At 37.4% G+C, this 12,337-nt stretch overlaps 1 protein-coding gene across 8 annotated transcripts in view; it reads left to right on the top strand.

Moving 5' to 3' along the window:
* Positions 1-5,581, top strand: part of LOC121854230 (hematopoietic prostaglandin D synthase-like) — a 75,874-nt gene extending 70,293 nt beyond the window's left edge. For all 8 annotated transcript variants that reach the window (XM_042348747.1, XM_042348740.1, XM_042348744.1 and 5 more), the window contains 2 exons: positions 831-954; positions 5,239-5,581. In XM_042348747.1, coding sequence (XP_042204681.1) covers positions 831-954; positions 5,239-5,403 — 289 coding nt within the window. In that variant the 3' untranslated portion in view covers positions 5,404-5,581. The remainder of the gene's footprint in view (positions 1-830; positions 955-5,238) is intronic.
* The last annotated feature ends 6,756 nt before the right edge of the window (positions 5,582-12,337 follow it).

The raw sequence follows: 12,337 nt of genomic DNA, 5'->3' as shown, positions 1-12,337 counted from the left end.
TATTCTTATTTAAAATGAAGGTTGTAACACAACCATGATGAAGTGAGTTCTTGTGCTGAGAAGTGTTCTCCTATACTGTATCTGATAAAAGTGCAGTGTGGTGTGGTACAGTGTGTTGTGGTTTAATTTCTATGGTGTGAAAAACGGTGTAGAATGAACCCCATACTGAAATTTATACTGTTTGTAGGTTTATGGTTCTGTCAGCGATTACTGTGGTACTGTATCATATTTGTTAAACACATTAAGACGTGATCTACACTGTGCTCCTTACAGACTGGGAGGCAAAATCTCGCAAGTGTTTCAGATGCTAACCACCAAGCAAAGATTACTTAAATGTTGAAGAACTACCGGGTAAACTGCAAAAGTTTACCGTCAATCACTGTTTAGTTCTATGAGGTGTGTTGTCATGATACAGTACAGTACCTACAGTGGTTAGTCTTCACACTGGAGGAAGGTGTGGTCATGTCTCAAATTGATGGAGGAATTTTTCTTTGTATTTTTTTTTTTGGTGAAGGTCATTGGTACCTGAAATATGCTTGTGAAGAAAGTTGTAGTTTTGTCTGAGTTGTGCAGATGGTATATTGTACATGGAAGAGTGGGACATTCGAGGTGTGAATGATGGATGTAAGACAATAGATGTGACAAATCTGTTAGGAATACTGGTCTGGATTTACTGTACCTTTTTAAAGACCTCAGTGCTTCTCCTGCACTGATGTTCAGTTATAGGATTTTCAAAAACTAAGTATATTTCATTTTAATGCAGAGGCAGTATGAAGCTTAACAATAAATAAAGATGCTGAGCACTTCTTTAAAACGTATTTTTTCAACAGACTTGCAGGTGATGTAGAGAAGGCCAAGATGTTGGCCACTGAGTTCTACACCAGCACACTGCCACCTGTGATGAGGGAACTTGACCGCAGACTCGAGGGGCGAGATTGGTTCTGTGGAGATAAGGTAGAGGGAAAATATGAATTATTAATTTTGCCACTTAAGAGGCTAGTTTATTGTGCACCCCATACTCATCCTGTGAGCGGTAGCACTAAAGGATTACATAGTAGGGTTCACAAAGGGTCAGTATCACTGACCCCGGTGGTCAGGATATTATGGTATTGAATGTTACACAGTACTGTATTTCAAATAAATTCTTTTTTAGTTCTATACATAAAGGGTAACTTATTAGCAACTGCGTGAGTACAGGACTGTGGGGCAGTATGTCTGGCCGCAAACTTTGTTATTCACATTTGCGTGAGAAGTATTCAAGCACTTTGTGTGGGAACTGATATAGCTACTAAGTGCAAAAAAGTGGATACAATCTAATTTGTCAACTATCTTGCCATTAGAGATAAAGTGTTGTGCCATTCTCACACACACACACAGTGTGCTTGGACCTGTCCCTAAAAGGTTCTATTTTCACACAGTCGAGGACTTAGTGTTCAAGTGTGTGGCCATACCACACACTTTTCATTTACATTAGTCTTGTTCACATCTGTTTGAGGAACATACTGCCAGAAGTACTTGTATCCTAACCTTACTCTAACGGTTACAACATCTTGTAATCTAGTGATCTTGTTACTTGCTCCATATACATGTTTCATTTGATACATCTCATCATGGTAAACTATGGATCGACTAGTGCCTGTTTGCACTTGTCTGCTTGTGTCAAATTCATCAATAAGTTCCTTCCTAATTACAGTTTTAAGGGTTCTTTTTGACAGACCCAGATTGTATTCAACAGTGTCTTTGTTAGACGTGAGTTTGGCGAGGGCATCAACTCTGTCATGTTCTTTGAGGCCTATGTGAGAGGGGATCCACAACAGTTTGACCTTGACACCCCGGTCAACAAGGTACGCATATTTGTGTCTGGCTTCAGAGACAAGCGCGTGACAACTTGAGTGAAGGGTGTCAAGGGCAAGTAGTGAGGATAGAGTCAGTGATGATGAGACTGTCAGTGACAGTGGTTTCAATAAATTTAATAGCTGTGAGTATGGCAATTAATTCAGTTTGTAGAGTGGATGCCCAGTTGTTAATTCTACCTCCTTTCTCAATTGTATTACCGTTAGGTTGAGTCACAACGATAGCACCTCCAGCCCTCCCACAGGCGGTGTTAAGAGATCCATCAGTGTAGATGGTCTGTGTGATATTATCAGTCTGTAGAGTGTGTATGTGTTCAAGAGCGGATATGTCGGTACAAGTATTGTGATATCAAAGGGAACTGTCCGCCAGGGTGGAAGGAAGCACTGTTGTGTCTCAACTTTATACAGATGGTCTAGTCCAAACGTCTTCATATGTGTAGCTGTAGTTCGGATCCATTTAGACTCACCAGTCCCATGGTTCATACATTCTAGCAACTTTAAGGAAACAATGTTCTCAGGATCACCACACAGAAGCCTCAGGGCTATCATGAGGTTGACTTATCTATCTTTGACACTGGTTATACCTAGTTCTTTCCTCATATTAAGTACTGTACTTTATTGCTCATGGGGCATCCTTGGATAATTCTGAGGGCTTTCTTTTGCATTTTTTCGAGCTTATCAATGCTTTTCCCGTCAAGAAGGACCAGGGCTGGTGCGTGGTAATCTATCAGAGATCTTATATAGCTTAGGTACATTGTTTTAACAATTCTAATATTAGCACCATAATGTGGGCTGTACCCCACTACACAGCGTTGTACGTTGATGCAATTAATTTAATGCCGTCAAAACTTTTTGTTAACGCTGACGGCATAAATTTTTTGGGCAGGTGACGCTACTGGTGACGCAGTCAACTTTTCACCCGAGCGGAGCGTCAATCGTTAATTTGTTCTCCAACTTCTAAAAAATTGTATTTTTCCAAGTTCGATTTTCAATTATCTTGTATAAAGATGACCGACAAGACCATGAGGGAGTTGTTCATCAAATACAACACCCCCATCCCCTCTAGTGCTGCCGTGGAGCACATGTTCTCCATGGGCAAGGACGTCTTGAGGCCCAAGCGCAGCAGAATGAGCGACAAGCATTTTGAGATGCTAGTTTTCTTGCGGGGGAACAAATGAATAATTAAAATGATATAATATAAATCATAATAAATGATTAAAAATGAATGAACATTTTTTGAATTTGCACATGTTACTCCCATACACAGGAGAATACGCGTTTCAGGGCTGCATTTGTACGTCACTGAAAACTCGTTGACACTAGGTGTTGATGCTGACGCTAATGGCATCAATTTATGAAATCGTTTACTCCGACGCTGACGGCATCAAATTCTTGGCCGTTTACGCTGACACTTGCCGCACCACTTTTTCGTTGACGCGTACAACACTGCCGCTACGTTTCTAAGAGGTTTCAGTCTGTCAGTGCAGTGGCGGGTTAGCTGCTGTATAGCAGGTTAGGTACAAGGGACGGAGACACCAAGATATTTAAAAGAAGTAACATATTCAATAGTGTTGTTACCTATCTTGAACTTGGCGGGGCCACATTTGCGGTTAACAGCTTGTTTGTTGAACACCTTAGTTTTTTCAGTGGAGATAATAAGACCGAGGTTCTCACAGGCTTCATGTACTTGGTTCAGGGTGGTTTGCATTTCACAATGAGTTTTAGTATGTATAAGAATATCATCAGCATAGCTGATTGTGATATTGTAGGGGTTGTCTGGTATTAAATTTAATTGAACAAAGTGGGACTAAGTACTCCACCTTGAGGGGTGCCAAGTTGCATATCTTTAACTTCATTTTTGTAACCCTGAAACAGTGCAGCAGCCCTATTGTTGGTTAGGTAATCACTTATCTAATGTAACAGCCGACTAGTTCGTCCATTATAAGTTGCCTATTGGCAATATCAAATGCAGCTTTTAGGTCAAGAAATGTGGTGTATCTGTGCCTTTCATCCCCATGCACAGTTAGGAATGTGGTGATGCAATTATGTACACCTTTACCATGGGTGAAGCCATTTATGTTAGGAGACATGTGTTCTCTGATTCTATATAAGAGTCTGCCAAGAACCATCCTCTCAAAGGTTTTACACAGGCAGCTGGTTAGTGATATGGGGCGAAAAGCATCAGGCTGTCCTGGTTTCGGTATTGGTACAACAATATACTGTTGGCCCATGATGTGGGTAGTTGGCCCTCGGCATGACTCATATTGTACAATGCCAATATGGATTGCCACGGGTTAGATCACTTGTTATACAGGCAACAGATTTGCAGCTGTTGTCCTGTTAGTTAAGGTAATCTTTCAAGTGACTGTGTTAGGAAGGACACCTAATATTCAGTAACACACTTTGTTCTAAGGAGTAATCTGCAGTGTCTTCATTGGTCGATTCAGATTTGGTGGAGTGATAAAACTCCACTGTATTTACTTGTGGTCGAGTAACTTTTACTATGGAGCCACGTACATGGAGGAGGGGCACTGTGGATGCCACTTTACACATCGTCATGGCTCACTCACACTAATGTGAAGTCACTAAGTATAACACTGTTTCACAATGCATAAAATACAAGTTTGGTTGTCCAGTAGTGTGTGGCTTACAGGCAGTCAGCAGTGGCTGGGAGGCATAATCCTCTTACGATGCGAGGTAAGTTGACCTCTATAGTTCCATACGTAAGAAGGAGGTAAGCGGCGAGTCACTGGCATCTCATTGCCTGACCTCTGACCTCAACCTTGATGGCAGAGGCCCGGGTGCCACGCCACACTGTATTTTCTTCTTTACAGTTCGGTTATGGTACTTATACAGTCCACATTTATAGGGTCAAGGTACCGAGATAACTAAGGCACACAAAGTAACGTCTCACACCTGTACCACACTTCATACAGCGCTAGAAGCCAGGTCAGGTCAGAGGGTGTGACCACCCCCCTATGGTGCCTATAGATGGTAAAGGGGAATGTTACCTATAAGGTGTTGAATTAATGTGACCAGTGAAGTCTATAATGTGTTTAAAGCATAAAAATAAAGGAGCTGTACAGTACAATATTAAGAATGTAAAATAACTCCCCTGTAAGGTATTGCATTAATCAAGATACTGTACAGTACAGTATTGAGATAATGAATAATTTTCAAAACAAGTTTTAGTTATGATATTCCCCAAGAACTTGATCATGTTTTTCCATCAAAATATGACAAACTACTCTTTACTTTGCTTTTTTGGTATAAAATACCTAAGCCAAATTATATTTGTGATCTTTAACTAACTAGCCCAGTTATGTTGTATCACATACAGCATTTAATCTGTTCAAAATATGTAACAAGTGTACCTTCCCCACAGATGACGTGGGTTGATGTGTTCGCAGCGTGTTACCTCAGCCAGCTCAGCTCTCACCATGAAGCTTCTCTTGAAGCTGTACCACGGCTGAAAATTTTAGTTGAAAAAGTTATTAAACTTCCACAGATTGAGAAGTGGATCAAAGAGCGTCCAGATACTCCCATGTAAACTAACCCATTGATTTATATTGGTAGCTTATGTCTTCATTGGTGATGTAGTGAAGCTCATTTGATGACAACCATTATCTGAGCTTTGATACAATGTCTTATGAAGGCAAATGACTAATGAATTATTATGTAAGTGTCATGAAATAGTACAGTAGTGCCAATAAAGTGATGATATATGGCTTTACTCTTTCTAATTCAGATTATACGATAAGATGTAAAACTACAGTAGAAAATTTATTACAAAATTTGATAATTATTATAATATTTATATAATATGTGAAACTTATATACTGTACTATACAAAATATTTAGAATTACAATAGTATTATTGGGGGCATAAATATAATGTACTCATGTGATCTATCGATGCTACGTAAGTGGATTTGACGGGTGGGAGGGAAACACAGGGATGAGCCGACTTTCTTCAGTTCTCCAACATTTCGGGCTACAGCGAACCCAAAACATTAGAGCAATAAAGAAAGTCGGCTCAACTCAGCCTTCACCCCCACTGGGGTTTACATCCATAATACTCAAATGGCAAACAAGACACTGAAAACCATCAAATATAATACTAAAAATATTGAGATCCATACTGCACCTCCAGTATTGGCATACCTGAATGACTTGGTGGTGAATTAACAAGAATCCTGAGTGAAATTAATCTTTCACCGAGGAAGAGCACCACCATCCCACGCATCACGAAGTCGGCGCTCATGCTGAAACTATCATGTTATACTGTTACGTAAGGTCATACATTAAGAAGAGGTGGTGCACTGAGAGTTTGGGTATCAGAAATGCACATGAAACTGACCTACAGTACTTGCATAATAATATTTAAGTCATTACATAATTTTGAGTCCAGTAATAGCTTGAATTAAATGTAGTTACAATTACTTTTAAGTTTTCTCTCTTGAATGAAATTAATTTGAGTTGGAGTACTTGTGTTTCTTTTGTGTATGGAGACAGTATAGTACAGTACTCTTGTAATGGGTGGTGCATTTAACTTGGCAGCCATTTACTAGTTTATTCTTTTAAGGATTTGAAATTTCTTACCTAATCATTAAATTCGTACAATGGCTAAAATTCTTGAAGTAAAGTGTCTTGAACTTCCAAATGTGACCCATATAGAGGTGGAATGCCCCATTAGTATTTTTATGATGGAACAAAACTCTTCTCCGATTGTATGATTTAATTTTAAGCGTTAATACTGGATTATATGTTATTGTAGCAGCAGCAGCAGCCATCAGTTGTTGGAAAATATAACCGTTTATATGTCAACAACAAATATTCATCTGTGTCCCTCATAAACCCAACAGTAACCCTCGATTAACATAGGAGATTATTATTATTATTATTTTTTAGAAATCTGCACCTCATCTCTGGATCAAAACAAGAATTTGTACAGTATATTTGTGTACAATACAAAATATCAAAACTAGTGTAAAGAAAATAGACACGATATATATATAAGAAAAATCAACAGAGTGGAATATTAAGTTTGCACAGCCAATGGTACTCTTTTTTTGTCACTTTGCTTACCGGTATATATTCAACTAAAACATTTATACTTTAATCTATTCTAATTTTCTCTGATGATGTGGCTGCATTGTTTTACAGTAATGTCCTCCCCCTCTTAATACTCTTTGAAACTGTAAAACTTGAAAGACAAGAGAATATGTACGAGTATGAGGCGTCGGCCACATTATTACAAGAGAAGAACAAAAGCAACATATTTTGAGGCTTTATGTGTGTCTCGAGTCTCCCTGAGTACAGTAGCATGATCTGTTTTTGTAAAGCCTAGCATGACGTACCTCCCCCATACCATGTGTGTAATGTTAGAACAGCTCTGTGTTTTGCCGCAGCCAAGTCAGCTCAAATTTGAATAGGATCCATCCTTAATCTTAGATGGAATACAAAAATTATAAAGTAACTTTTAAAGCCTGTGCTCTAAGAGAGAAGGATGGCCTATGATTAATGTTTTTGTGAAGCAGATGGTTAAGGAATTTCTGTTTGCCTTTACTGATACAATGTGAGTCGTGTGAATTACTGAGGAACCTCTGTATCAGATTTTGTGGAAAATGTAGTGCTTTAATCAGACGTAGTGTATTCCTGAAGAAAAATGCAGATCTATGTAGTGCTTTTAGGAGTGATAGAGTTTGTTGGTGGTAAACATTACAGTTAATGGTACAGTACTTTATATTTTGAGCCGGCCTTTTTATATAAGTTGTGCAAGTGCATCATTTTATATAGAAATATTTGCGGCCTTTATACCACATCATGAACAGATATTCAATACATTACGTGTACATCTCTCAAAATTGACATAGTAATCTCTTCAGTAAAATAAAGTAATTGCTATTCTTTAGTTAACATAAGACTTCAATTAATGATAGTTACAGGAATAGCAACAAAAAGTGTGGGAGCACATTGCCAATACTGTATTTGTTAACTATTTATATTGTTTGGCACTGTGCATGTCCATTCCAAGCAGCATTATCTAGTGTAAAAAAATATTTGTTGCAATAAGCTCAGTAGTCTTCATTGCCAAGTAATCTATAGTTGCCCAGTGTGTGCTCGGCCTATTAATAGATGCCAACTTAGTCACGGTTATGCCCCACGAGTTACTGTTATCCTCCACAAAACAGCTGTCAAAGGAAGTATCTGTATGGAGACTGTCATTTACACAATAGAATGGCTACAGTAGCATTTGTAACTTGAATTGAATTCTAGAGATGCCCCAATGTTCAAATGTAAACTAAAACGATTCATCGGTTAAACCACGTTACTTGTTGGCTCCCCGACACGAGTATTTTTATATTTAAGAATAATTCTAAACTGCCACTCACAAACCTGTACAACACAAATGTGGTGTTTCCCTCACAAACTTCCGTAACTCTGTACCATCTCGAGAATTCATGGTTGTTAGTGGTGTGTGCTGTGCATTCTGTGACTTGGATCTGATGACTTTGCTTAACTAGCATATTTCTTTATAGGGATTAGTTCAGCTTGTACTGTGGCACTGTTTATGTCATCATATAAGACAAACATAGTTAAGTCTGGACAGCGCAGTAGGAGAAATTAGAATATTATGCAATATAATGAATTTGCTAATTTGGCAAATAATCTTTAGTCCAGAACTTAAGTTTTATCATTAGAAAGTAAGTAATCCAAATAACAATCGACATTCCTAATGCAATTTGCTGCTTCCACAGAAACAAAAGCCTTTATATTTTCTTAATACTTTTTTAAAAACAAAAGGAACATTATACAGTACAGTTGAGTAAATTTGTTTTGTTTTCTTATTTAACATTCAAAGTATCATAATGGAATGGTCCCAAGGTTTATAATAAGGGTTTTCTGCTTACAATAACTGATACAGACAGTATGTAATGATACTGTAAAGTTTTAAACAAGTTATCCTGATATAAAATTTGTTGAAGTAGGCATATGTTAGGTGGCAGTTTTTCTTTCACAAGTAATGGTTAATGTCATCAGCCAGATAACCTAAGATATTTAGCATAGAAATGAAATATTTTATATGCTGGAAACTGAAGTGTATAACTGCTCTGAGAGTAGTACAGGACACTCGATAATAAAGATAGTAGTGCGAGGGCTTTAACAAATTTATTCATTGAAAGTTATTTTATATTTAAGAAGTCCCATGTTATTATATGCTCTAGACCAGTCATGATGCTTCACTCTAACGTACTACTTGTTACTCCCAGGACAGGAAGATACACATTGAGGACTACAAGAACAATTAAAGATTTAGGTAAACATCAAAAGTTGGGAAACTTCCACAGTATTTTCAATGGTTTAAACTGAAAGTCAGTATTAAGATCATTTTAAAACTGAAGTTCATTTGAAACCAACATTTGCTTTTTAATACATATACAGAACTATGTAGTATCAGCATATATTACAAGTAAGTGATGCTTTCTTGTTATTGTGCACCTTTAACTGGTCACATTCTGGCACATGTGTTATAAAACATTAAAAGGCAATCTTCTGAGAGCTGAGCCAGTACAGTACACATCTTATATGATAAAGCTGAATCGTGCAATTTCTGGTGGACTGACAAAGCGCAAGATGCTTTAACTTGGTATAATTTATAAGGGCCTTACCATTGTCAATGCTTCTGTTTAGGGCAAGATTTACTTACAAAGATGCACACATGCACAGACTTTCTTCCTGTTATATATACATCTTCATACTTCATCCAAGTCTTAGCCTGGAATTTACTATATCAGTATTTGTCTACCATTTCAGAAGTCTTCAAGGCACTGTCCTTAAACCTTAGTAACAAAACTCACACAACATTATCTTCACCAAGTCTTCTTAGCACTGCTGTTCACCCTAACAAACTAACAACAGTATCCTCACTGTCTTCAAAACGCTGTTAAACCAAGCAGAACTTAACAAAACTTAACCATATCTTTAATGAAGTCTTCAAAGCACCATTCAGAACTAACAAAACTAACAGTATCTTCACACTAAGAACAGCTACTGGCTTCATGCTGTAGCCTTAACTGAGGCCTTATCATTATAAATATGCCAACACTGAGAAAGTCAATATGATGAAAACATTTATGCTATGTAATATATTATATCTTAACTATTGTGTTTATGAGTGTTTTACTAATTTAATTTGTTTTAATAGAGAACTGTATTTAATCAGTACCTATTTTGTGTCTGGCTCTTCTGTGCCAGTTCAAAAGAATATATAGTATAATATAAGAGGAATTTTGACTGCAAAGTGACTTGTAAAAAAAATTAAACTGAGGTATCTTGTATATTTTTTGTGTTGACACTTTTCTTTTCAAGTCCCATAAAATTTTCAATAAATCTGTTAGATAAAAAAGTACATATTGTTTTGTATTTTATAAATTTAGCCCTAAGTGTCAATAAACATTAAAAAAGAAAACTGTATTAAATAAACAAGTGAATACACAGTGTAACAAAATATAAGTCTTGACCACAAAATAACATGATTACTGTATGGACTGTGGCCGTGAACTGTAGATCATTATTACTTATTCATCGCCCAATATTACACTAATTGACATTAGTTGTGTTGTTGTACCAAGTTCATGGGATGATAACCCAGGTAGGTAGTGACATCTTAAAATATTAGTAGTTGGGCTAATTAATTAATTTTTTGTACTTTCCTACCACAACCAAAGTCCTTAAGAGATCCTAAAGGAGCTTGAATCCCCACTAAGATAAAAGTCATTAAGTTGCGACTCACATTGTCTTGAGCACAGAAAACTTGTCAGCTGGGTTGTTATGGTACAGTCCTTTAGTGCCAGCCACCACCCCACACTGGGAAGAAGCTCAACAGTAGTGCTATCTCTGACTCCCTTGATGGGATGTGGAGATACATGCCTCAGCCTCCACTTGTAGCACTGATATTCTTAAAGGCAGGTCCACAAAGTTCTTAGAGATTTTTGTCAGCAGGAAGGGTTTGATCTTTGTTCACATTCTATTACTGTACTGTATAAGTGGTGTTTAATTTGGTAAATGACCCATTTTGAGGACAAAATAGCATGACTACATGGGATACCTTGGGTCTGTAAACCCATTTTCAGTGTTCGTTCAACAAGGAAGGTAAATTTGCCATTATTATTATTATTTTTTTATGCTGCAGTAGTTTAATGTTCAATGTAGTGGATAAGTTGGATTTGGTCATTGTTAATATTCTTTTTCCTGTTTGTTTGTCCTCTAAAAGGGAAGTTTTCTGGGTTTATTGCTAACCCAAACAATACCTGATATGAAGGGCAGTCCCACGTTGTTGCTCCCCAGAAGAAACATTGAATAAATAATATTATAAATATTTACATTCCTCTCATTTAGTCATCACAGTTCCAAGCATCCTCGTGATACAGGAGGAATGCGTTCTTGAAAAAGTCTAATGTAAAACCGTAAAAGGAAACTAATTTTCCCATTTAAATCCATAATATAACTGAAGATGCATTCAATGAACTGTTTATTTTATTTATTTATATATTTTTTTGCCAAAAGCTCTAATAAAAAGGCAAACTAAATAAACCTTTTAAAGCATACACTAATCTGGGTCTGGTGTTCAGTCCATGAACTCTTAAAGAGTTGTTCCACATCAAGAAGCTTCATCTTTCTTCTATGAAAGTACAACATACTACCATTTAAATGTGTAGCTCTTTGAGCCCATGCCATAATTTTATCTTTGTTATCACAACACACTGTAGCCACAGAAAGCCCTAAGTTTTATGCATTCTGGATAAGATTGTCACATGCATCTAACCTCAGTAACACCTCAAGTTTTACGCTCAACATATTTACTGTACAGCAGGAGTGGCCAGACTTAGTGAGGTGTTAGGTACTTTTTCCACAGTCACCCTAACGAATTGACTGTCCCAGCCCCCCCTCCAATAAGAGAATTGTCATTAATGTAAACTGCCATGCTTACCATACTGATGTGATGCTCTCAAAAATGTAGATAACACTTTAATGAGATCTTACAAAGTTGGCGAGTAATTAGCATTGAAATATTTCTGTTGGAAGATATGTATCTCGGTCTGGTAACTGTGTCAGTATGTCATCGACAAGCAGCTGCTGGACAACTTCAGATTAAGATGTCTGGATTTTTATATCGAGGGTGCATCACAGATTCTGCAGAGTTAACCTTACTGATCCATTATTTGCAGCTCTCAAAGCATTAGATCCCCAGAGTATTTTGATGAAAAGTGTCCCCTTCATTGCCCCATTAGCATCTCTTTCCAAACCTCGTGCCCGAGAGTGACGAAAACATCATTGACAGTGAGTGGTGCCTACTGTGAAACACAACTGAATGTCCAGAGCGACATTGGTGTGGAAGTTTTGGCTGAAAGTTAACAATTTAAAGAAAGGTGATGATACACCTTTGTTTCCATTGCTGGGAAATTTCATGAGAAAACTGT

The sequence above is a fragment of the Homarus americanus genome, unplaced genomic scaffold (genome assembly GCF_018991925.1).
Source record: "Homarus americanus isolate GMGI-L3 unplaced genomic scaffold, GMGI_Hamer_2.0 scaffold13284, whole genome shotgun sequence".
NCBI lineage: Eukaryota > Metazoa > Arthropoda > Malacostraca > Decapoda > Nephropidae > Homarus > Homarus americanus.
Note: the sequence above shows the minus strand (reverse complement) of the source record. Positions and strands in the feature narration are given on the sequence as shown.